Genomic DNA, 26128 nt, shown 5'->3' with positions numbered 1-26128 from the left:
ACATTATTGCAGAAAGGGAGAGGACGCATCTAACTCACACTTAATGGGAAAAAAAAGACGGTGGGTGGGTTTATGACCCCTCTGCACCTCTTTCAATTTTAGAGAAAGTAACTGGAGCAATTCATCCTGCCCTCACACTGTCTGTGCCATACATAGAAAAGTCACCAGGCCCCAATGGTTTTATGGGCAAATTGTACCAAACATTTCATTTTTATGCTAATATCTCCAGAGACTAAAGAAAGAGGTTCCACTGCCAGACAAATTTTATGTGCTCTTTGGTGACAACAAAACCAGATAAGGCATAAAATTGTGGGCCCATCTTACATGTGAATATAGGTACAAAAATCTTAAACAAAATATTAGCAAAAAGAATCTGACAGATCAATTAAAGAAAGCTGTGTGGTGACAAAGCTGGGTTTATCCGAGGAATGCACAGTTCTTTTCAAATTGACAATTTATTCGTGTACTTCGCTACATTCACAGGTTCAAGGGCAGAAACGATATGATCATCTCAATACTAGCATAAAAAGTGCTCGACAAGATTAAAAACTCATTTGTGAAAGTACGAAGCTAAGGGACCCTCTTCCCCCACAAAGAGCACAATTGTTCCTCTCATGTGGTCTTGAACGTGATTCCAGGGTTTTCTAAAGGAACAGAGCCTCCTGAGGGAAGAGTTCTGTAATCCAGTGGATCTGGGGTGATTGGGGGGGTGACCCCAAAACCCTTTGGGAAGACTAAAGACCTAAGCTGGATTACGGCTCTTGAAGTGCTGTACCCCAGTGTGAAATTCAAAATAAAAACTTAACTAAACTTCAGGATAAGTACAAAGAGGGTTCAGTAACGTTCTGATTTTTCCCCCATGATGACTACCTCAAAGCTCTTTCAAAGCTTTCTATAGATGTTAAGTGTTTAAGGGGTTGACTGTCAGGCTGCATAAGTTCAAGTCCCAGCCCACAAACTTACCAGCCGAGTAACCTTGGCCAAGTGACTGAACAGCTCTGTGTCTCGGTTTCCCCATTTGTATGAGGATCATCTCATAGGGTGGTTGTGAGGATTAAGAGAGCTCTCATTTGTAAAGCGCATAGACCAGGGCCTGGCCCATGGGACTGCTCAGTAGATGTGAGGTCTGGTTATTATTTCTTGTTCCACAGTTTGTGCCTTCAAAACAAAGACGCTGATGGGTGAATGGTCTGAGATGCCCTCCCAGAGGGGCCCCCTCAAGGTCTCAGTCACCCTCACACTCACTCACACAGGCCCTTGGGGCCGCCCCACCCAGGCCCCATGGCGGTATAGGGGATGTATTTCCCTGCAGAAGTAAGGGTAGCACTGGACATGGTAAGAACAGCATGTGCAAAGGTCATGAGGCTCAGAGCCCACCTCCACTAAGAATGGCCCAGGTTGAGAGCTGTCTCTGAAAAGGGACAAAGGAAGGATATCCTAGGGTGATCTGGGTTGGGGGAACCTTTCCCAGCTCGAGGGCCTATGGTACCTAGACCTTTCCCCCCTTTCTTCCGTCTCTAGGTCGCCATCAAGATCATCGATAAAACCCAGCTGAACCCCAGCAGCCTGCAGAAGGTAAGGCCCAGGGAGAGGGAGCAGGGCAGGGGCAAGGTTGGGAAGAGGGTCCTCGAAACGGCCCACCCTCATCTTTCTCTTTCTTCCTTTCTTCCAGCTGTTCCGAGAAGTCCGTATCATGAAGGGCCTAAACCACCCCAACATCGGTGAGGAGGGGAAGGGAGTGGGCTCGATGGATACCAGCCAGGGCACTTGGGAAAAGAGAGCTGGGGGAGGAGAGAACTGGCCGTTACAGTAATTAGAAAGACCTGTTTTTTCGTAGCAGTATCCCTGCTCCCTGGCTGTGTGACCTTGGGTGAGTCACTCAACCTCTCTGAGCCTCAGTTTCCTCCTCTGGAGCGGGGGAGGGGGTGATAAGAGGGCTTACTTCAAGGTCATTGTGAGGATTGGGTAAGGTCATGCATGCAAAGCACTTAGTTCGGAGCTGAGCTGTGGGAGCTGGTCTGATTATTGTCGTCAGCAGCATCCGTTGTCACTGTCATTGTGATTAGGCAGAGTGGAGAAAGTGGGGTCTTTACAAAAGAAACAGGATTTAGCCTGGCCTGAATGTGGCCGTAGCATTTATTCATCCATTTGTTTATGTATACTCAGTGGATACTTACTGAGTGGGCTGCTTATGTGCCAGACTCTGGGGCACAGCGGTAAAGAAAACAGGTAGAAACCCCTGGCCTCATAGAGCTGACATTCTTGTGAGGAAGTGGAGAAGGTGGTAACGTGGGGCCAGGGAGTTTGGAAAATCTTGCCATCAGTAGGGAGCCATCGAATGTTCTTGAGTAAGGGGTGTTATGCTCAGCACATGTGCAGTTACGAAGTGCTGATGGAGGGTGAGGGGTCTCTTCTCTTGTAACTCCCCGCCCCCATCCCCCGGCCATTGCAGTGAAGCTCTTCGAGGTGATTGAGACAGAGAAGACGCTGTACCTGGTGATGGAATATGCAAGTGCTGGTGAGGCTCCTCCCCTCCCCGCCCTGCTCTCTGCGCCCCCCCATGCCCCGCCCTGACCCCGCTCGGCCTCTGCCCTGCAGGAGAAGTGTTTGACTACCTCGTGTCACACGGCCGCATGAAGGAGAAGGAAGCTCGAGCCAAGTTCCGACAGGTTGGGGTCACAGCTGCGGGTGGGGCTGGGAGGGGAGCCCCAGTCCCTGGGGACGAGGGTCTGATTGCTGGGTGTGGGTCTGGGCTGTCCAAGGACCTGGGGGCGTGGCTTAAGGCAGGGTGGGGGTGAAGGTGGAGAGCTGGGTGGCTGTGGGCGTGCAGATGCCCAGGTGTGAGGATACCTAGGTGGAGGGATGCAGGTGCCCAGGTGGGTGGGCAAGGTGTGCCAGTGTCAGATGTGTGGGTATGAAGGTGTGCCCCGTATATAAGAGTGTGCCTAGGAGGGCACACAGGTGCCAGGGTGCTGAGGTGTGAGTGCGGGAGTGTAGGTGCCCAGGTGTATAGGTGTGTAGCTGTGTGGGTAGAAGTGCATGTGGCAGCTGGGGTGTATGGGTGAGGGGGGCCCAAGTGTGGGTATCTTAAGTTGGTGGGTAAGAGGGCGTGTGGTGTCAGGTGTGTGGCAGTGAGGGTGCCCAGATGGGTAAGAGGGCGTTCAGGTGTGAGGGTTTGGTGGGTGAGGAGATCTGAGCGAGGGTGTTGGTCCGGGACTGTCCGTCTGCTGGACGCAGCTGTACTGGGTGCGCGGGGCTTAAGCCCTGGTATGTTGGGCCACGTGTGTCTCTGTAGCTGTGCGATGTTCTCATGCGTGTTTCTTGACGTGAACGTCAGGAGGGGCCCGTCCTGTTGTCTTGGTGCTGATGTCCTTGCTGGGAGGGTGTCCCGGTGTCTGGGTACCAGGATGTCCGGGTGTCCGGGTGGAGGTGTGTGTCTGTGCAGGTCCCACATCACTTCCTGCTGTGGCCGAATTGGGGGGTGGGGAGGGGCACCAGCATCACAGCCTGTGCTTGGGGAGGCCCGGCGTCCAGAGCTCAGTTGAGGGGCGGGTTCCTGGGGTCTCTGAGGGAGGCCGAGGGGTTTGGCAGCCATAAGTAACTGACCTCCCCTCCTCTCCTCTCCCCTCCCCTCCAGATTGTATCGGCTGTGCACTACTGTCACCAGAAAAACATTGTACACAGGGACCTGAAGGTGAGCCTCCCAGCTCAGCCCACAGACCCCTGCTTGTCCCCAGCACTGCCCCCCCCATCCCCTGGGGTGCCCTGTACCCTCCACCATGTTCTCCTTCCTTTTGTCTTCGTGCTCCTCCCTCAGCATCCAGAGCCCCTTGACTTTTTCCCAAGCTTTTGTGGCAAAAACAAGGCCAGCTGATGGGGGAGCAGGTGGGGGATGGGGACAGGAGGAGTGAACAAAGGGAAAAGAAACAAAGTGTCCCCGGAACAGCCTCAGACTGTTACATGCCTCCCGGACAAGGTCACTGGAATGCAATAAAGACTTAGTCACTCCCCGAGCCTCCGGGAGACTGCAGAATATTCAGGAAACTTCAAGAATTGAGATCTTAGAGCCCCAGAGTCACACAGCCTCCAGGGTCTTAGAATCACAGGCATCTTCGAACTTGAGAAGGACCTTTGGGAGGGCTAGTGCCCCTCGGGGAAGGGACTTAGCAGGGCCTCCCCCTGCCCTACCCCCACTGCCCGGCCGAGCTGAGCAGGGGCAGCTCCTTGTCCCAGGGCCCCTGCTCCACAGCCCCCCCCAGAGAGAACCTCCTGTCTCAGGACTTCCCGTCCTAGACCAGCGAGGGAAACGTTTGTCTGGTGCGAATCAAGCTGTCTGTTGTCTTCACCGTGATTTCTTGAGCATCTACTGTGTCCCAGGCCCTGGTCTAAGTACTTAAGGAAGTGCTTCTCAAGGTTTCTGTAGCAAAGGACCAGGTTTGTTTGAGTATTGGCAATGCCCAGTCCACTGTGGACAGGTACTTTGGTAAAGTATAATAAACATGAAGGGAAAAGAAAGATGTGCAAAATACAAGCCCGATTTTTAAGATGATTATTAATAGATTCAAAAATCATATAATTCCACTGTCAAATTGCTGTAGACGTTTTGAAGCACTCCCTCTCTCTGTACTGCCCTGATGTCCCCACACAGCCCCCTGAGGAGGCACCTTGGAGGCTTGGGAGTTTGTCCTGCAGCGGCGGGGGGGGGATCCATGGTGAACAACCTGGAGGAGGCACGCTCCCTGGTGGAAGGTCCTGGAAGTGGCTGAAAGGGGATTTGGGGATACAGTCTTCAGGGGGACCAACCACGGGGACCAGCCCAGAAGTGAGGTTGGGGCTGAACTGCGGAGCCTCAAATGCCACGAGGGGGAGTGTCACCACTGAGCAAGACAGAGATGCCGGTAGATTGAGGTTTGGGGAAGATCCCTCTGAAGTGTGTGTCTGTGTGGGTTCTAGCCCTTCGCTGGGCCAGAGGTGGGGAAGGGTGGTACTGAAATACACCAGGAAGTAGGGAGACCGGGAGGAAGCCAGAGATGCTGGGCTAGGGAAGGGCAGTGGTTGGGAGGGGCGAGGCATGGTCAGCAGTCTGAAGGGTGGCTTCATGCATCAGTCTGTAGTCAACAACAAGCTGGAAGAGGCGGGATGCCGGAGGCTCCTTCCACGCTCGGGCTGTGGAGATGGCAGGCCTCTTTCGGATTCCAGCTCTGCCACTTTCATGCTGTGGGCCTGAGGCGGCCTCCCTGAGCCTCAGTTCCCTCCCCCATGAAGTGGCAAATAACAAACACGTGCCGCCAAAAATAGACAAAACCTTATAACGGTACAAAGTATTTCCTGAGTGCTGACTCTGTCCCACGTGGTAAGCACTTTCCAGTTAACCCTGCATCCGCCCGTGAGGCAGGTGCTACGATGACCCTTCGGTTTACACATCGGAAACTGAGGCACGGAGAGAGCCGGTAATCCACCCAAAGTCACACAGTGAGTGAGTGGTGGAGCTGGGATTTGAAGCTAGGATTCTTCCGGAATCTGTACTTTAACCCCACTGTATGTAGCCACTCTTAAAAATGATAGTCTAAAAGCCCGGCGCACAGTAGGCGCACAATAAATATTATATAAAATGATTGTTTTCATTTTTGCAAGTCTTGAGCGATCCGTCCTCATTTTTTTTCTGCTGGGTGAACTGAGGCTCTGCAAAGGACAGGAGGTTGCCTGAGGACTTCCAGCTCTGCAGACCACACGGGATAATAGAGCTAACGTTATATAGCACTTACTCGGCATGAAATAATCGTTCGAGGACTTTTCACGGAATAATTCACTTAATTCTCAAACGTCCCTGTGAGGTGGGGACTATGTTTATCCCCATCTTATGGATGAGGAAACTAGGCCCAGAGAGGTAAAGTCACTGCCCAAGGTCACACAGAGAATCAGGGACAGGGCCACAGTCAGACCAGGTCAGCTGGCTCTGGCGCCGCACACATCCACCGTCTGCCCTCTCCTTGCCTCGCAGGCCGAGAACCTCTTGCTGGACGCCGAGGCCAACATCAAGATCGCCGACTTCGGCTTCAGCAATGAGTTCACGCTGGGCTCGAAGCTGGACACGTTCTGCGGGAGCCCCCCGTACGCCGCCCCGGAGCTGTTCCAGGGCAAGAAGTACGACGGGCCGGAGGTGGACATCTGGAGCCTCGGCGTCATCCTGTACACCCTCGTCAGCGGCTCCCTGCCCTTCGACGGGCACAACCTCAAGGTGCTGGGCGGGGCTGGCACGGGGGCTGTGACTCCCCCGGGGAGGGTCTCTCTGGCCCTCACGGTCGGGCCCCTAAACACCTCTTCTGCAGAGGGCTGGAGGGGTGGGGCCGAGGTCACAGGGCATGATGGGGGTCAGGTAGGACCCAGGTCCCCACAGCCTCACGGCTAGCCCAAGTGGACCAGGCTATGTCGGGGTTCCGGGTGTGGGCTTGGCCGCCAGCAGGCTTGGGTTCAAATCCTGCTCACTCGCTCGTTCACTCAGTACGTAGTTCTTGCTTACCGCCCACGGGCCAGGCTCTGTTTTAAGTTTTGCTGACACAGGGTGAGCAAAAGAGACAGAGAGCCCTGCCTTCACACATGCTGCTTCCTAGGCAATCCTTGAAAACACGCTAAGTGGGAAAAGCTGGCCACAAAAGACCACCCGCTGTGGGTTCCCCTTCTATGAAACGTCCAGGACAGGCAAGCCCATAGAGACAGAAGGCAGATCGGTGGTTGCCTAAGACTAGGGAGGGGGGGGGGTTGGGCTACAGAGTTTCTTCTGGGGGTCGATGACCATGTTCTAAAACGGATTCTGGTGATGGTTGCAACAACTCGGTGAATATACTGAAAGCCGTTGAATGGTGCACTTAAACAAACAAACAAAAAACGCTGCTCTCGTGGACCGACATTCTTGCAGCAGAGCCAGGCAGAAAATAAAATAATAAGCAAAATATATAGCACGCTAGATGCTGGCCCGTTCTGTGGAAGGGGTGGGAAGCGTGGGCTGAGTTGTAGTGTTGGGGCGGATTTTTTTTTTTCCCTTTGAACTTTTTATTCTGAAACATTGCCAGTCAACAGAGAAGTTGTCAGCCTAGAACTTTCAGGATATGCTCCGGTTGCCTGCGGCCACGTGTGCTACGTGAGTGTCTATATATGCTCGTGGTACCGCTGTCATCACCGTTACTGATGGAACACATGGGAATCAGTTGCAGACACAATGCGCCTTCATCCCTAAAGGCTGCATACAATAGGGATCTCATGAGACGCGGCCTTTCCCCATCCACGATCACGCTCGGGAAATCCAGCGCTGTTGTGTTCCCGGCCTCTAACCCACGGCCCATGCTCGGGTTGCATCAGTCATCCTGAGAATATCCTTGGCCACCGTGTCTTCTGCTCCAACATCTGCTCAGGCGCCCTCATGGCGTTCTGTTGTCCTGTCTCTAGTCTCCTTTCATCTGGAACAGTCCCTCCACCGTTCTTTGTCTTCCATGGCACGGCAGTGATGAGTTCAGGCCAGTCATCTTGCGGAAAGAACCTCCCTCAGTCCGGGCTGCACAGTGTGTCCTCACGCTTGGATCCAGGTGGTGCATTTCGGGTGGGAATTCCTCAGCGGGAGTGCTCAGGCTGCTTGATGCGGCCGTGAGGAGCCGTCAGGGGATCAGGGAGGTCATTGCCGAGGACAGGCCAGCAGAACCCTGAGTGATGAGGACGGGGACCCCTTCGTCACAGTGGCTTCGGCGAAGCAGCCAACTCCGCCGAGGCCGTCTCCACCTCGGTTCAGTGAGGACCCTAGGGTACCAGCCTCACAGCAGCGACTCGAGGACTTGCTGAGATCACAGAATAAGCTTTCTGAGCCCCACGCATGAAGCCAAGAGAACTTCCCAAAGGGCCAGACCTGCCTCTCACCTGCCCCAGGCCCTTGCCACCTCCTGTTGTCCCAGTTTCCCCACCAGGCACCCCAAGCCTTGCTGGGTGAAAGAGACATGCAGCTGGGGGCAGATCCCTGCTCTGTCATTTCCTTGCTGAGTGACATTGAACAAGTCCCTTTCTGAACCTCCGTTTCCCCACCTGTAAGATGGGGACAGTTACAGCCAGACTGGGTGTGTGAAGCCCTTCACGGGGACCTGGCATCTGCCCAGGGTGTCACACTCGGGAGCTGCCCTGGTGGTGGTGTCCGTGGCCTGATGGCTACTTCTCACCATCACGTGACAGAGGCGGCGTGGAGTGGTGGTTACACAGCAGCACAGGCTCCGGGCCTTGACTGCCTGGCTTTGAACCCTGGCCCTGCCACTTCCTGGCTGCACAGTCCCAGAGCAAGTGACTTAACCTCTCTGGACCTCAGTTTCCTTGTCTGGAAAATGGGGCGTCCTAACCCTGCTTCACAGCATCCTTGTGAACACATGTCATATGTGTAAAGCGCTGAGAACGCTGCCCAGCACCGGGTGAGTGCTCTGAAAGCGATCCTCGTTACTATGAAATATTCACGACCCTTCAGGCTGTGATGATCTGCAGGCTCCCCAGGCACAGGCCGCATCCAGCCCTTTTAGGAGAAGGCCCCCGAGGGAGCTCCCAGCCCAGGCCCTGGCAGAGGGCTCCACCCCAAGAGGCCCCTTGCCCCATTCACCCTACCGTCCATTTTCTGTCTACCTCCGTTCTTTATTCAGGATGGAAGGGGCTCTCCCTACTGCCATGCCGTGGAGCGTGGGACTTATGTTTTCTCTCATAACCTTGGCAGGGCCCTCCTAAAAGGCCCTTAAAGAAAAAAAAGTCAGCATATAAATCAGTGCTCATTCTTTGAAACTGCCAGGGCCTCATAGCTTTTTGGAAAGCCATGGGGGATGGGGGGCAGGATGCCCCTCTCTCCTCCCCTTTTGTAAACCTAGTATTAAAAAAGCACTTGCGGGTACTTCCCTGGTGGCGCAGTGATTGGGACTCCGCCTGCCAATGCAGGGGACGTGGGTTCGTGCCCTGGTCCGGGAGGATCCCACATGCCACAGAGCAACTAAGCCCGTGTGCCACAACTACTGAGCCTGCGCTCTAGAGCCTGTGAGCCACAACTGCTGAGCCCACGTGCCACAACTGCTGAGGCCCGCACGCCTAGAGCCCGTGCTCTGCAACAGAGGCCACCGCAATGAGAAGCCCATGCACTGCAACGAAGAGTAGCCCCCACTCGCCGCAACCAGAGAAAGCCCGCCCGCAGCAACGAAGACCCAGTGCAGCCAAAACTTAATTAATTAATTAATTTTAAAAAAACACTCGCGGAATCCCTGGCGGTCCAGTGGTTAGGACTCCGCACTTTCACTGCCGAGGGTCCAGGTTCGATCCCTGGTGCTGGAACTAGGATCCCACAATCCATGAGGTACGGTACTTGCTCTGGACATGACTCACGCTAGGCATTTACTCCTACAGGCTCACTCCTACCCTGGCCTGGGGAGTGAGTGCTGTGATCCCTGTTGACAGACACGGACACTAAGGCCCCAGAGGCTGACTCACCGACCCACCTCCCCCCTTATCTGGCTGATAGAACTCACCCTCTCTGTAAGATTAACTCAGAGTGAAAAGTTATATCACTTTTTAAAAAAACTTTTTTGAAAACTGCTGCATCTATGACAACGTTCCCGTTTTACAGGTTGAAACTGAAGTCGGGAAAAGTGGGGTTTTTCCCACTGCATCAGGGCTGGGACTTGGAGCTCCTATCACTTTTGTCGGGGGATTGGGAGAAAGGTGTGTGTGTGTGTGTGTGTGTGTGTGTGTGTGTGTGTGTGTAATGAAAACGGGTGGGGAGGCAGGGCGGACCCCTCCCCCAGTAACCCCATCCCCCCAGGAGCTGCGAGAGCGAGTCCTCAGAGGGAAGTACCGGGTCCCTTTCTACATGTCAACAGACTGTGAGAGCATCCTGCGGAGATTTTTGGTGCTGAACCCAGCGAAACGCTGTACTCTCGAGGTAAGCTAAGCCTCCAGCCCCGCACCCCTCCCACTGAAGCCTCCTTGACTGACACTATTCCTCCCTCTCCCGTGCCCGACCCGCTGCTGGAAGGTGAGGGGAGACAGGCAGCCCAGGAAAAGGCTCCCAGGCCCGTCCTGACACCGCCCCGCAAACAGCCTCGCCCACTCCCCGACATGCCAGTAATTAGCTAATGAGCTCCTAGAATGATCACAGGGTGCCAGGGACCCAGATGATGTGGAGGAGGAAGGGTGGCTTCAGCTGGGTGGGTGAGGGATAGGGCGAGGAGGTGCTAGCTCTCAGGAAGCTCTCGATTCTGGGGTGCTAGGCCTTGGAGGTGGGGGCAGGGCAGGGCAGGAACCCCATTCGGGGGCCTGCGTGGGAGGTGGGAAGCTATATTTTTCCCAGTTCCTTCTGACATCTCTCTTTCCCCTTCCCTGTCCTGCTCCCGATTCCTGTAGCAAATCATGAAAGACAAATGGATCAACATCGGCTATGAGGGTGAGGAGTTGAAGCCATACACAGAGCCCGAGGAGGACTTCGGGGACACCAAGCGAATCGGTGAGGGTCAAGGAGAGCAGAGCCATAGGCCCCAGAGCCAGGGGTAGGAGCTTCCCAGCACCTACCCCTTTGGTTAGTGCATCACAGAAGTTTGCAAGGCAATTGGGGAGAGCAGAGAAGTCTGGGCTCCAGTCCCTGTGCCGCTACTTTCTAGCTGTGTGACCCAGGGCCGGTGGCTTCCCCTCTCTGTGCTTCTGTTTCTTCATCTATAAAACGGGATAATCAGAGGGCCTATCTCATAAGTTTGTTATGAATATTCAATGAATGAATTTATATAAAGCACTTATATCAGGCATGTAATAAGTGCTTTTGTGTTAGCTTTGACTATTAAGACACAGGAAATCACAGTCACTTCCAGAAGAGTTTGGTCAAAGCCATCAGTAATCTGCATGTTTGAGAAAAACTCCCACCTTGGCACATGCCTCACCCTCCACCCATTTGGTCCCAATCCCTTCAGCCTGGAGCCCTCGAACATTTGACCCCAAAAGCATTAGCCCTGGAAGAGCCCCTTAGGAACCATCCAGTAACCTTCATTCTACAGCTGAGGAAACCAAGGCCACCATCAGATCTGACTGTATTAATCAGGACTTCCTGGTTGCAAGTAACAGAAAACCCAAGCCATTCTGGCTTAAACCAGATAATAATAATAGGTTGAACCATGTGAAATTGCCATTGTAATAGCTCAAAAATTGTTAATATCAGCAATTTCATGTGTTTTAATCTAATAGTGGTGTTATTCATTCACATAACTGAAAAGGCCAGGGTATATCAGCCTTCAGGCACAGCTGGATCCAGGTGCTCAGAGACAGTTGTTAGGGATCTTCTCAGTGGTGGCTTCTTTCCCAGGCAGCTCTCCCCGCCAGGAGCAAGCTGACAGCAGCATATCCTAGTGGCCTGGACACCCCATCAGGAAGAGAAGCCACTTTCCTCATGTTCCAATAGAAGCCCTAGGGCGGTGCCCATTGACTACCCCTGAACCAGTCAATTTGACTTTGGGGATGGAACACTTTTATTGGCCAGAACTGGGTCATATGTCCACCCTAACTAATCACTGTGGCTCTGGGTATGGAGCATTCTGATTGGCCATACCTGGGTCATCTGCCCAACCTGAACCAATCAGTATGGCCTTGGGGATGGGACACTCTGATGGTCCAGACCTGAGTTATATGCCTGCCCTTGGGGCTTGCAGCAGGCAGGAGTCAGCCAGGTGATCTGAGCTGGGAAGAAATGTTCTTCCAAGGAAAATCAGGGTGCTGCTGGCAGAAGGAGGAATGGATACTGGACAAGCCAAAGCGCAGGCATTATGTGATGCAGAAATGAGTGGAAGGGAAGGATCTGGGGAGACTGAACCGCCTCTCCATCCCCCTCTCCCAGAGGTGATGGTGGGTATGGGCTACACGCGGGAAGAAATCAAAGAGGCCTTGACCAGCCAGAAGTACAACGAAGTGACCGCCACCTACCTCCTGCTGGGCAGGAAGACTGAGGTCAGAAGGCGTCAGGGACGTTTGGGATGCGCGATGCCCAGGGTGGGGGGACTTCTGGGGCAGAGGGGACAGGGGCTGAGGTTCCTCATCTGTCCTCTTCCTGCAGGAGGGTGGGGACCGGGGCACCCCGGGGCTGGCCCTGGCACGGGTGCGGGCGCCCAGCGACACCACCAATGGAACAAGCTCCAGTAAAGGCACCAGCCACAGCAAAGGGCAGCGGAGCTCCTCGTCCACCTACCACCGCCAGCGCAGGCACAGCGACTTCTGTGAGTGACGGCCCCACACCCCCACGCGCCCTCCCTGGTCCCAGGGCCTCGGACCCGCGTTACGTCAGGGCTCTCTGGCTGGCAAGCGGCAGAAACCTGCTCGCGCCACCTGCAGCGAAGGGAGGAGTGCCTTATAAAGGGGCAGGGACACTGCGTGAAATTTGGAGGCAGTCAGGCTCAGTAAGGGGTTAGAAACTGGAAAAGCAGCCAGACCCAGAGCAGACACTCTGTGTCTTGCTTCTTCTCTGCTCGTCTGTTTTTTCCTTTCTTTCTTACATATCCTGCCTTATCTTTTTCCCAGTCTCTTAACTCCTTACAACTCGGTTTTAGAGGCCAGCTCAAATAATAGCTGGAATCTCTTTGGTCCACTTGATATCAGGGTCCAGTTGGGATTAATCCACTTGACTAGGACACAGGATGACACATTGTACAAAATGGCTGCTGAGAGCCTGCCCTCTGGCCTCTCCTCCTTACATACTAGTGGGAAGGGAGTGGGCAGACACCTGATTGTATCCCACATTCTGCAACTAACATATATCTCATCCCCTGCAGACAATAGACCCACCACCACTACCACCACAAATGAGACGTGGGAACTTTCAAGAGGTCTCTTGCCTATACCCTCATCAAATGTTAATCATCCCCACTATTTTTCAACAGCTTTATTGAGATATAGTTCACATACATTGAAAGTGTGCAGTTCAGTGGCGTTAGTATAGTCACAGATTTGTGTATCCTTCACCACAGTCAACTTTAGAACATTGTCAGTACCCCATAAAGAAACTCCATAATCCTTATTCATCTATTTCAAATCTCCCATCCAGCCCAACATCCAGCCCCTGACAACCACTAATCTATTTACTATCTCTGTAGATTTTCCTAGTCTGGACATTTCATATAAATGGAATCATACAGTATGTGACCTTTTGTGACTGGATTCTTTCACTTAGCATCATGTTTTCAAGGTTCATCTGTATCGTAGCAGTATCAGTGCTTCATTTCTTTTTATGGCCGAATAATATTCCATTGCATGGATATACCATATTTTGTTTATCCATTCATCAACTGAGGGTCATTTGGGTTGTTTCCACCTCTGGTTACTGTGAATAGCATTACTGTGTACATTCATGTACAAGTTTTTGTGTAGATGTATGTTTTCATTTCTCTTGGGCAAGTACCTAGGAGTGGAATTGCTGAGTCATATGGTAACTCTACGTTTAACAGTTCAGGAACTGCCAAGGTGATTTCCAACTTTCCGTTATTTTTGCAGCCCTACTTCTCTCTAGGGGTGAAATTCTTTACTCTGGGACGGGCACTAGTACAGGGAGAGGGGAGTGAGGGAAGCTTAGCATCAGTCCTGAGCAGAACCTGCTTTGTTCTGGATGGTCAAGCCGTTCCCCTCCCCTGGATCTCCTTTTCCCCACCTATAAAATAGCGAGATTGGCCCAGAGAGTCCCTAAGAAGCTTGTGACTCCAGCATCCTACGGTTAGAACATGGTAACCTTTAAAAATAACCCACATGGAGACCTTCTGGGTTCTGGGGTTCTCAGGATAAAAGATGGTTTATGAGTGTCCTGTGTCCATCGTTGTAGAGCTTGTTATGGTTCTGGGACTTTTGCGCATTAAGTTTCCTGAGGATTTAACATGCAGAAGTTCTGACTCTCTGAAGTTCTAGAACAAGTTTAACCCCCGGGTTCTAAAACTAAATTCCCAAGATGTTCTAAAGGACAAAATTTGTTTTGGTTTGTTTTTGAAACTGTTACACTCACATCCTTCAAAACTTGATAGCGCAGGAAGGGTAGATGGTAAAAAAGTCTTTGTCCTACACGTATCTCGCAGCCCCCAGTCTTCCTTGGAGGCAGCCACCGTTACCGGTTTTATATCAATTCTTTCAGAGAAGTTTCATTCATATATAAATATATAAAGAGAAAGATGTGAAAACAAGGAGAAAGAGAAAAATTTTTAAATGCATAAAGATGGATAAATACAATATTAATATACTATAAAGATATATTCCCCCCTTTTAATAGAAATGATAGCCTTTGGGCAACATTCATTTATAAACAAGTATAGATAAATAGGTATAGTTAAACACTTCTCCCCCCTTTTTTTTTTTTTTTTTTTTTTTTTTTTGCGGTACACAGGCCTCTCACTGTTGTGGCCTCTCCCATTGTGGAGCACAGGCTCCGGATGTGCAGGCTCAGCGGCCATGGCTCACGGGCCCAGCCACTCCGCGGCATGTGGAATCTTCCCAGACCAGGGCACGAACCCACGTCCCCTGCATCGGCAGGCGGACTCTCAACCACTGCGCCACCAGGGAAGCCCTTTTCCCCCTTTTTATACACATGATAGCCCACTGTAGACCTCATACCTTGCCTTGCCTTTTCTACCTCACAATCTATCTTGAAGATCTTTCTGTATTGGAACATTTTTTATAGTTGCATAGTATTCCATTGTGTGACAATATCTTGACTTACTTAGTTATCCCCATATTAAGGGGCATTTAGCCTGTTCCCAATCTTTTGGCCTGAAAAAAAAAAAAAAAAAAGAAGGATGCAGTGAATAACCTGTATGTGTGTCATGTCATTTATGTGGAGCTTCTGGGTCAGTATATATGTTGTCACTTAGATATTATCAGAATGGCCCATGCAAAGGTTGTAGCCTATGTGAGGAATTCTAAGGTTCTAAGGATCATCTAGAGTATGTTTTGGCTTTTCCAGGTGACGCCAACCCTAAACTGTCCCCTCCCTCTACCAGGTGGCCCATCCCCTGCACCCCTGCACCCCAAGCGCAGCCCAACCAGCACAGGGGAGGCAGAGCTGAAGGAGGAGCGCCTGCCAGGCCGGAAGGCGAGCTGCAGTGCCGCGGGGAGCGGGAGCCGAGGGCTGCCCCCCTCCAGCCCCATGGTCAGCAGCGCCCACAACCCCAACAAGGCAGAGATCCCAGAGCGGCGGAAGGACAGTACGAGCACCCCTGTGAGTGGAGGGGCTGGGGGATGGGACCAGGGGTGCCACCACCTGTGGCCCAGCCTATCGATGCCACCTGGGTCACATTTTTCAGACTCTGCCGTTTCCCATCCTGTTCCCCAGACCACCACATGGGACTCTTTGTTTTATCCATTCAGTCGTTCACTCAACAGACATTTATTGAGTGCTCTCTCTGCCTAAGCTTGTACTTGATTCTAGTGTATAAATTAGGATTCAGTGTCAGAAAGAAGTACTCTGTGCTTTCGACGGGAAGGAATTAATACGGGGAATTAGGTGTGGTGCTTACACAATTGTAGGAAGGGCTGGAGGGGCAGGCAATAGACAAGACCTACAAGAATGACATATTGCCACAGCAGAATTGACCCACCAAGGGAGCTGCCGCCTCTGAGGCCACCTCTAGCTCTGTTGAATTCAAGAACATACAGTCATGGCTGCAATGCAAGACTCAGAAACTTCATTCTCCAGAAGAAGAGCCTCTGCTGCCCAGAAGTCTGGAGAACCGGCACTGGTGCCCTGCTGAAGCAAAGACCCTCATCTCACGGATTTGCCTGTGTGAGCCCAAGTCAAAGGGGGCAAGAAAGTGGCTGCCACCCCTTTTCCACCTTGCAGATCATGAGTGCAAAGATTGGCAGAACCCATTCATATCCAGAACCTGGGCTGCAGAGGAGTTTCTGGGGAATGTAGCGTTCAGCTTTGTTGCTTCTACAGCTCCTTAGTATAACATAATACAAGCTAAGGGAACCAAAATATCCTCCTCATCAGAGACAAGGATGGAGACAAGTTACAGGAAGGTGGTCAGGACGCTGAAGCTACATAGACCAGAGTTTGAATTACATTGATGAGCTGTGTGACCTTGAGCAAGTAACTTCCCCTCTCTGAGCTTCACTGCTCCACCCTGTGAAAATGAGCTCATCAAAAACGTGGGTTGTTGGGAGGATCTTGTACAGTCTTCACACAGTGTCTGGCTCAGTAAGCACTCAGTGAATGAGAACTGTTGTAATTGTTGAAATAAACCCACACTTTAAGAAAGTAGAAGAGGAACAGCAAATTACCCCCCGACCCTGCGCACCCAGAAAAGCAGTAGAAGGAAGAAAATAATAAAGAGAAGAAAAGAAATCAATAAAGGAGAAAACAGATGTACCCTAGAGAAAATCAACAAGCCAAAGTCTGATTCTTTGAAACGATTAATAAAATCAATGGACCCCTAGCAAGACTAATTAATAAAAAAGACAGTACGTGACATTGTAAATCAACTATACTTCAATTAAAAAAACTAAAAGAAAAAATACAGCAAACACAAAATTACCACTATCAGAAGTGAAAAAGGGAACTTTGTTCTAACATAAAAAGGTAGTAAGATGGCATTAGGAACTACTCTATGCCAATAAATTTGACAACTTAGACAAAACGGACAAATGTCTTTAAAAACACAGTTAACCAAAACTGACACGAGAAGAAATAGAAAACCTGAACAGTCTCAACATCTTCCCATAAAGAAAACTCCAGACCCAGATGGCTTTAAGCTGGTGGAAGTCTTCCACACACTGAAAGAAGGAATAATACCCAACTTAGGCAGACTTCCAGAGGGGAGAAAGAGGGATCGCTTTCCAACACATTTTGTGAGGCAACAGAATCCTGATATGCCATTCCTGTCCTCGGAGAGCTCGGTGCAGTAGGGGCTGGGGACCACAGATGTGGTCAATCAGAGTGATCAAGGCTGTAGCAGGGAGTGCAGCTGACTCAGCCTGGGGCCAGGGCACGGATATATGATGAACTGACAAGATACCTAAGAGTGAGTCAGAGGGAAAGACAGGAGGAATAACCAAGCAGATAAGACAGCACGTGCAAAGGCCTTTATGAGGAGAGACAGCACGGCATGAATAAGTATGTTTTTCAAAGTTTAACGTGGCTAGAGGTGGGGGAGAGCTGGGAGAGGAGAGGGGGGCGAGGCTGCCCCCTGGGAACCTTCCCTGACCTTCTCTCCTCCCAGCTCCAAGGCCTTCTATGACTCTCAGCCTACATGGCTGGGATGGCCCACTAACCCTTCACGTCTTTAGCCAAAGTACAATAAACCACCTACTCGCTTTCAGTTCACACACAGGCCCCTGCCTCATTCCTTTTATTTTTATTTATTTCTTTATTATTATTATTTTTGGGCTGCGCCTTGCAGCACGCGCAATCTTAGTTCCCCGACCAGGGATCGAACCCGGCCCCCTGCATTGGGAGCACGGAGTCTTAACCACTGGACTGCCAGGGAAGTCCTCCCTGCCTCGTTCCTAATGAGGGAGGCCATAGAGGGTAAAGGGGGATTAAGGGGTGTCCCTTTGCTCCCTCACTCTCCTCCCGGCCTTGTCTCCTGCAGAACAACCTCCCCCCCAGCATGATGACCCGCAGAAACACCTACGTTTGCACAGAACGCCCGGGGGCTGAGCGCCCATCCCTGTTGCCAAATGGCAAAGAAAACAGGTATGGAGGGAGGGCAGCAACAGGGAGGGGGCAGTGGGGTGTAGGTGAGCAGGGCCCCCTTGATCTCAGATGATAGATGCGGGGAGGGGTGCCATGGGGACTGGGGAGTCTGTGTCTGCCCTTCCCTTGGCAGAATCTACCCACGTCCTCCCTCTCCCAGACTCCCCTGAAAATCCTCCACCCTTAATTAATTAGTCATCAGCACCAGGAAAGCAGTCTGCCCCATTCTCTGCCTACGAGCCTTGGGAACCTGAGTTGATTCTTTTTTTTTTTTTTTGAATGATCCATTTTTAGAGCTGGAGAGAAGCCCCAGATTGTCACAGCTTCAACATCCTCTGGTTGGCTGGGTTTCAAACTTCTTTGCCTGAGTCTGTTCGGTCTCTTTCAGCTGGCATGTGAGGGAAACCAGCACAGACTGGCTGGAGCATAAAAAGGGAATGAATTGGTTCACATCACAGTTCAAGTCTGGGAGTGGGGCAGGCTTCAGGATAATGACACTGCCGCCCACCAGGACTGGCAGGCATGACGCCGAGGTGCCCTCTGGGAAGCACCTGATAAACAGATGCAGGTGTTACTCTTTGGAGGGGCAAGGTAATGGAGTGGTTGAGGGCAGTGATTCTGTGGCTCCTCAGCTCTGAGTTTGAATCTTGCCTCTTAGCTCTTCGGCAGGTGTCTGAGCCTCCATTTCCTCCTGTGTAAGATGGGGCTGATGTTCTCTGCCTCCAGACCCTATTAGAGGGAGCCAGTGGAGATCAGGTGTGTCCTTGTACCTGGCACAGGGTCTGAGACACAGAAGGCATTTGATGAGTACGAGCTTTTTTGTGGTTGTTAAATAAAAATAAGAACAGCCAACATGTTTCAAGCAGTAACCATGTGCCAGGCCTCTGTACATTAGCTAGTTGAATGCCCCTAACAATTCTATGAGGTCGATCCTGGTATCTCCATTTTACAGGTGAGGAAATGAGGCATAGATAGCTTAAGTAACTTGTCCAAGGCCACACAGCTGGTAAGTCAAGGAGCAAAGATTCCAGACTGACTCCAGAATCTGTACTTGGAATCACTATAACATATGGCCTCCCAGTTCTGGCCGAGAGATAGTGTATAGTTAGATTATAGATTCAGGAATGAAAAGACCCCAGAGTGCAGTGGATGAGACGGAGGTTTAGTCCTCTGTGATGCAACCATCCAGAGGTAGGAGGGGGTGTCCTCCAAGGATTCAGGACCAATTTCAACATGAGGCTGCAGCTCTGGACCTGAGGCCACTGCACCAGTTACCACTGTTTCGCAACCAGCAAGTAGGGTGGAAAGAAAGTGGAGTGCAAACTGCTTTCTTTTTAGAGGCATGACCCAGAAATGGTACAAAGCACTTCTGTTTATATTCTGTTGGCCAGAGCATGGTCACATGACCACCCCGAGCTGCAAGGGAGGCTGGGAAATGTAGTATCTGGCTGGGCAGCCATGTGCAATGTTCATACTCTAAGGGGTTTGGTCACTAAGAGTAAAACAAGGTGTATGGATTCTGGGAGAGAGGTAGTGGTATCTGCCAATCAGGGCTCCCTCTTTGAGATCCAGGCTCGTCCCGGCTCCCTAGGGTAGAAACTGGAGGTCTGGCTCCTGCTGTCAGGACTGGGAGCCTCAGCGGGCCTAGAGGAGGGCCCTGGGTTAGTGGATCCACCTCTGCCCACACAGCATCTTGAGAGAGTTAGGGAGAGGGTGCCTTCCTCTTTCTTTTCACCTGTTGAAACGTTTTCATAATGAATGTAGGTCCCCTTGAGGTTCACATCTATTCCTTTCCCGCGATTGAATAATAGCAAAGTGTTTGCACAGTTGGTTTGGTTCCTGAGGTTTGGATGGCAAATGGCAAGGGATTCATCCAAACATGTATCTGAATCTATTCAATTGCCGAGTTTGGAGAGAGGAGAATTGGGATAGGGGACAGATGGGAGGGGGCAGGGTTTAAAGAAAGGATAGTTTGAAGGAGGGATGACTTAGGAGTTGAGACGAGGTGGTAAGACAATACTAGGGTTGCACAGCGCACAGCCTGCACAATGTACGCAGCAGCCCTGTCTCTGAGCTCCAGGTTGCTAGAGGTTTCTGATCTCAGGAATGACGAGTGGAGAAGCAGGGGGCTGGGGACTTGGCCTGCCTCAAGGCCCCACCCTGACTTGTACCTCTCTGCCCACAGCTCGGGGACCCCACGGGTGCCCCCCGCCTCCCCCTCCAGTCACAGCCTGGCTCCCCCATCAGGGGAGCGGAGCCGCCTGGCACGCGGCTCCACCGTCCGCAGCACGTTCCACGGTGGCCAGGTCCGGGACAGGCGGGCAGGGGGCGGGGCAGGTGGGGGCGTGCAGAATGGGCCCCCCGCCTCTCCCACACTGGCCCATGAGGCTGCACCCCTGCCCACTGGGCGGCCCCGCCCCACCACCAACCTCTTCACCAAGCTGACCTCCAAACTGACCCGAAGGTGAGCCCCACGGGATGTGGGGTCTGGGGAGCGGGATGGGGGGCTGACGGGGCCTAACCTGTCTTCTGCTCTACTCTGCCTCTGTATCCCCACGTCTCCTCCTCTTCCTCCGTCACCCTTCGCCTCCCTCCTCACGCTGCAGGGTTACCCTCGATCCCTCTAAACGGCAGAACTCTAACCGCTGTGTTTCGGGCGCCTCTCTGCCCCAGGGATCCAAGATCAGTAAGTCCCCTCCCCCCTCTGCTTTCACTGGCTCTGCCTGTCTATCTGCATGTCTGACCTGTGTGCGGGCCTGGCGGGAGGGGGCGCTGTGAGTCGGGTAGGGGCTCTGGTGGTTCATTTCCTCACTCAGTTAATAAACAATAGTCTGGCCTCTGGAGCCAGGCTCTTGGGGTTCAGACCCGAACTCTTCTGAGTGCCCTTGAGCAAATGACCTAACTTCTCTGGGCCTTACTTTCCCCTTCCCTGAAGTGGGGATAGTCATAACCGTACCTTCCTCCTAGGGTTGTCGTGCGGTGAGCTATATCGCTAAGCGCGCTGATGCACGGACCGAGCTTAAAATCCTGCCTCGGAAAATGCTTTATAAATATTCACTATTACTATTCTTTGAGTGTCTCCTGTGTGCCTGGCACCATCGTGGGCCCAGAGTAAAGTGAACAAAAGGGATAAAATCCCTGCCCAGGACATTCTACTAGGGGACCCAGACAGTAAACAATAACTTAGTAAAATATATGTACTGTCAGGTGGTGGCAGGCACTAAGGAGAAACAGGAAGCAAGGAAGGGGCGCCAGGGCTGTGGGGAAGGGAGGGCGCGGCTATACATGGGGCAGGCCTCACTAAGGAGGCTTCATTTGAGTACAGCCTGAAGGAGGGGTGTGTGTGTGTGTGTGTGTGTGTGTGTGTGTGTGTCCTTCTATATGTAGGTATGTGTCTCTGCCCACCCCCGCCCTCTTTTGTCTTCCAAATCCTTCAGTATCTTTCCTTCAACCTGCACTAACCATTTCAGACGGGGCTCCCCTTCTGGGCATGGAGAGGGAGATCAAATCCTGACTCCCAGCCCTCTCCAGCCCAGCTCCATACAGCAGGGGGGGACCAGGGCTGAGGCAGGGGCTGCCCAGAGTCCTGGAACCAGTGGGTTGAGGGAGAGCCCCCTATGTCCAGATTAGACACTCTTCCCCCCTCCCCTCCCCTAGGGTCACAGACGAACCTGAGAGAATCGGGGGACCTGAGGTCACAAGGTGAGTGCATGTGCCTCCCCTGAGTGCCACACCAGCCCCTCCCATTTTGCCTGTCTCAGACCCCACTGGTGTAAGTACCTCACCAGACCCTTAGATGGGGCCCAAGCCTCATCCTCATCCTCCAAGGCCAACTTCCTGAAATGTCCCTATGACCCTCCCTTCTCTGCTGGCTCCTGTTACCCACCCTGCCCCCTTGATTTCCTCTCATTTCCACCTCCATCCCTGAGCATTATCCCTTGACCATCTTTAACTTCAGCCTCTCCCATCTCTAACCCACTCCGCCCCCTGTTGACACCACACCTCCTTTCCCCTCTCATCCAATGAGGCACAAGGGTTGCCAACAGCTCTGGGCCATTGTAGAAACCCTAGTGGAAATAAAGAGCCTCCCCGGCAGTTCCAGCAGTCCCAGGACCAAATCTCATTGGCTGGAAATGGGTCACATGTCCATCCCTAAACCCATGCCTGGGACCAGAAGGGTGGAGTATTCTGATTGGTCATACTTAGTGGTATGCTCATCTTTGAACCAATCACAGTGACCACGGGGGTTGCATGCTCTCATTGACCGGAAGTGAGTCATGTGTTCACCCTTGTGTTCATGTCCCACCTAAACCAGAAAGACTAGATCTGCAGTGCCTCTCAAGGGGAACACTCTTTGTATTTTAGGCAAGACATTTCTTTGTTAGGCAGGACCTTCTCACACATTGCAGAATATGTGTCATTCCTGAACCTCCTGCCCAACCTAATAAATGCTGGCATTGCTCCCATCCCAAGCCATTTTAACAGTCAAAAAGCCCCCAGAAGTTTCCTAATATCCCTTGGGGGACAGTACTGCTCCCAGGTGAGAACCCCTAGTCTAGAGTAAGGTAGGTTGGTCCTTCAAGGGAAAATGATTATTACCAGAAGAAGGATATATCAGTTAGGAGACAAGCTGAGCTGCTATAGCAAAGAGACCCCAAAATACAAACAGGAATAACCTTCTCTCACACACAAACCCTGTGTCCAGGCCGGGCTGGCAGGGCCACTCTGTTCCTGAGGCCATTCAGTGTGTTCCCAGGGCTCTTACATCCCCACCCCTAGAGCCCCGTCATCCTCACGGCCCAGGCTAGCTCGTGCTGCAGCCTCACAGGAGGTGGGACAGGAGAGTCCAGGGCGTGCAGTTTCCTTTGAAAAGGGTGACGTGGGGTTGCACCCATCGCTTCCACGCACATCCGGGAATTTGGAGACAAGACCACACCTGGCTGCAGGGGAGGCTGGGAAATGTAGTCTCCAGCTGATAGCTATAGGTACAGCTGATACTCTGTCACTGGGGTAAAAGAGGTTTTGAGGAGACACCTAGGGATCTGTCCCAAAGTGGGAACAGTGGGTTACCTTCCTCTTCTCCCCCATCTTTAACCCCTAATATCTTCCCACCTCAGTTGCCATCTACCTTGGGATCAAACGGAAACCGCCCCCCGGCTGCTCCGATTCCCCTGGAGTGTGAAGCTGACCAGCTCGCGCCCGCCCGAGGCCCTGATGGCGGCTCTGCGCCAGGCCACGGCGGCCGCCCGCTGCCGCTGCCGCCAGCCACAGCCGTTCCTGCTGGCCTGCCTGCACGGGGGTGCGGGCGGGCCCGAGCCCCTGTCCCACTTTGAAGTGGAGGTCTGCCAGCTGCCCCGGCCAGGCCTGCGAGGAGTGCTCTTCCGCCGCGTGGCGGGCACTGCCCTGGCCTTCCGCACCCTCGTCACCCGCATCTCCAATGACCTCGAGCTCTGAGCCGTCATGGCCCTGGGTCCCCTCCTCTTTTCCTCTCCCACTTCGCTTCGGCAGGAGAGAAAGGGGGTCAAGGAGGGGATTCTCCCTTTGTCATCACTTCAGTTTCCCTGAAATCGGTCTGGGGGCAGAGATTGTCCCCTCTGCTGTTCTCTGGGGCCGCTGGGCAGGAGAGAAGAGCAAAGGGGCTTCACAGGGGAAGCTGGCGCCTTCCTGGAGCCTCCAGCTCGTCCTGTCCCCCCTCACCCTGCCGCGGGTACCTGAGGAAACTTTGGGGGCGGGGGGGGCAGAAAGGGAAACAGGAAACTTCCATTCCCCCCAACAGCTCAAGAATTAGGCCTTGGGCGGGGGCAAGAAGAGTTGCTGAGCCTAAAGACTGGATGGAGAACTGGGGTGGGTGGGGTTGGGAGTGGGGGTCAGAGAGGCAGATTCCTTCCCCCCCATCCCCTCCTGCTCGAACCCCCCTTTCCTGCCCCAGGCTGGCGCGGGGCACTTTGTACAAATCCTTGTAAATACCCCGCCCCCTCCCCTCTGCAGAGGCCTCCCGAGGAGCTGCCGCTCTCACCTCCGGTTTTTAAGTTATTACAGCCCCGCCCTCCTCCTGTCAGCCCCTCACCTGCAGCCTGTTGCCCAATAAACTTAGGAAGTCCCCCCCTCCCCCACGCTGACCCTGGGGTCTTCCTTCCCTGCCCTCACCTGCAAGTGAGATGAAGAGGAGGTGTGTGACTGGGTCAGTGGTCTCTCCTTTCTGAGCCTCGGGCTTTCTCGTCTGCAGAATGGGAGTAGTGGGGGTGTGAGGGTCAAGGATGATGGTGGAAGAGGGCAGGACAGGACTCGGCCTCATCCACGAGGCCCCAGTTCCTATAGCGGACCCCCGTTCATCCATTCACATACCCACCCACATGGTATACTGGACTCTAAGCCACTTCTTACTCCAGCAGTACATTTATTCAATAAACAGTCATTGACCGGTGCCTACTCCATGCCAGGCCCAGTGTGGACACGAGACCCAGGGAGCCCCTGTCTGTCGGGGCGGGAGGGGTGTTCTGATAGACACTAGAGAAACCATTGCTTTGGGGGCCACAGAAGAGAAAGTGAGGGGGTTGGGGGAAGGCACTCCAGAGGAACTGGTGCCGGAGTTGGGCTTTGAAGGATGAGTAGGAGTTGACCAGGTATTGCGTGTGCCCTGGACACAAGCCTGGAAGTGGCAGTGCATGGTATAGCTCAAAGAACTGTGGGTAATTTCAGGGTGGCTGCTATGTTGGGGGTGGGTGGAGAATGAGCAAGAGAAATGCTGTATTAGGACTCATAATCCGTCTACACTTAAGCAAAAAGGTATTTGTTTGCTCATCTCATAGGCCAGGGGTGCCTGACTTCGGGTACATCTGGATCTAGGCAGCAGGCAAGCTCACCTCTGCTTTTTTCAGTGTGAGATTCATTCTAGTAGTTTCATCCATCAGGCACTCCCTGATGGCAGTGATGACCCCAGCAGTTCCAAGCTCTCATCCTTCCAGCTTAGTTGCTGCAGCAGAAAGTCTGCTGATCTTAGATCATGTGATCGTCCCTGGACCAGTTGCTGTGACTCTGGAGTGGCCTGTGCCTAGAACTGGACTTAGAAGGGGCTCCCCAAAGGAAAGTCAAGAGTAGGAGTAGGAGAAGGGAAGTGGAAGCATGATAGACTTAAGCAGTAGAGGGCTGTCCGGTGCAGAAGGGTGGGGCTGCCTCACCTAGGGCCTTGTGGGCCAAAGGGAGCTGGGCTTTCATCCGAGGGCACTGGGGAGCCATGGAGGGTTGCATGCGGGGAAGAGGCTTAGTCAAACTGCCTCAGTTGCCCATTTAGAGCATAGTAGGGTCAACTGTTGTATTCTTCATGGAGCTGACAGGAAAGTCAAATGAGAAATGAAGCGTGGTAAAGATTAAAGAGTGGCCCGTGTTGAAAAATTCTGGGTCTGGGGCAGAACCAAAGTCCTGTCGTGAGTGAGGCCAGAATAGGACTCTGGGCGGAGAGAGAGAGGGAGGGAGGGAGGGAGGCAGGTACCATCCTGTGAGCCCTGCCCCCCTCCCCAGTGAGGTCAAGTCTCCCGCCAGCCCCTCCCAAACATACCCACTCCTTCTCCCCATTCCATTGCTACCCCTGTTCTACAGTTGAGAGGGTAGAAAAATGAGGTGTGTGTAGGGGGAACCGACCCTGTCACGAAACCTCAATCCCGGAGGGCTTCCTTTGTGCCTAGCCCTATGCTGGGGACACAGTGGTGACCAAAACAGCCCCAGCCCTGCCCTCATGGAGCTCACAGCCCACTGGAGGAGACAGCCGTGTCCTCAGTGATCCAGAGTGAGCGGGGCTGGTATGGGGGAGTCCAGAGTCCGCAGGAGTGCAAAGGGGGAAACTACCCTAGCCAGGGAGGGCTTCCTGGGAGGGACAGCTTGGCTGTGACGGAGAGAACGATGAGCAGCTAACTAACCAGACACGGCGGGCTGTGGGTCATGTATTCTAGGCAGAGGGAACAGCAGGCACAATGGCTGGGAAGCAAGAAAATACAGGTCCTTCAGCAAATGACACATGACTTGAGTGAGTATAGAGTCACTGTGAGAGATGAGGCTGGAGGTGCCGGCAGGGCCTTGAAGGTTGTGGAGAGGCGCCTGGGCTTTGTGCCAAGGGTACTGGGGAGCCATGGCAAGGCTGTAAGGGAGAGGCGGGGGCAGGTTTGTGCTGTGAAGGGAGGGAAGGAATCAGGTCAGAAGAGTAGCGAGGAGGTCAGGACCGGACAGAAGGTGAGGAGAGAAGGGGTGGACCTCAGCCTTATGAGGCGAAATGGGCGGGACAGGCATGGTAGTTGCCGAGTGCCTGGCCTCTGGGTTTGGCTGGCTCAGGCCCTACTGGCTGGAGTGTGTGCGGTCCGTGTGGCCTCAGGGGTGGAGCTGGGATGAGTGATGGGATCGTCATTGGGGGATAGTATTGTAAAGGGCATC

At 52.9% G+C, this 26128-nt stretch overlaps 1 protein-coding gene across 4 annotated transcripts in view; it reads left to right on the top strand.

Annotated features, from left to right (window-relative positions):
- Positions 1-24166, top strand: part of MARK4 (microtubule affinity regulating kinase 4) — a 29577-nt gene extending 5411 nt beyond the window's left edge. For 2 of the 4 annotated variants that reach the window (XM_030873915.3, XM_070044222.1), the window contains 15 exons: positions 1522-1575; positions 1673-1721; positions 2453-2518; positions 2599-2669; positions 3638-3694; positions 6002-6238; positions 9824-9943; positions 10405-10504; positions 11879-11988; positions 12095-12254; positions 15012-15229; positions 17604-17707; positions 19893-20171; positions 21365-21409; positions 22825-24164. In XM_030873915.3, the coding sequence (XP_030729775.1) occupies positions 1522-1575; positions 1673-1721; positions 2453-2518; positions 2599-2669; positions 3638-3694; positions 6002-6238; positions 9824-9943; positions 10405-10504; positions 11879-11988; positions 12095-12254; positions 15012-15229; positions 17604-17707; positions 19893-20171; positions 21365-21409; positions 22825-23161 (2007 nt within the window). In that variant the 3' untranslated portion in view covers positions 23162-24164. Of the gene's footprint in view, positions 1-1521; positions 1576-1672; positions 1722-2452; positions 2519-2598; positions 2670-3637; positions 3695-6001; positions 6239-9823; positions 9944-10404; positions 10505-11878; positions 11989-12094; positions 12255-15011; positions 15230-17603; positions 17708-19892; positions 20172-20313; positions 20394-21364; positions 21410-22824 lie in introns of all 4 variants that reach the window. The other 2 variants (XM_030873917.2, XM_030873914.3) reach the window with 2 other exon arrangements.
- Positions 24167-26128: the final 1962 nt, after the last annotated feature.

The sequence above is a fragment of the Globicephala melas genome, chromosome 19 (assembly GCF_963455315.2).
Source record: "Globicephala melas chromosome 19, mGloMel1.2, whole genome shotgun sequence".
NCBI lineage: Eukaryota > Metazoa > Chordata > Mammalia > Artiodactyla > Delphinidae > Globicephala > Globicephala melas.
The sequence above is the reverse complement of the archived record's forward strand: the minus strand, read 5'-3'. Positions and strand labels throughout refer to the sequence as shown.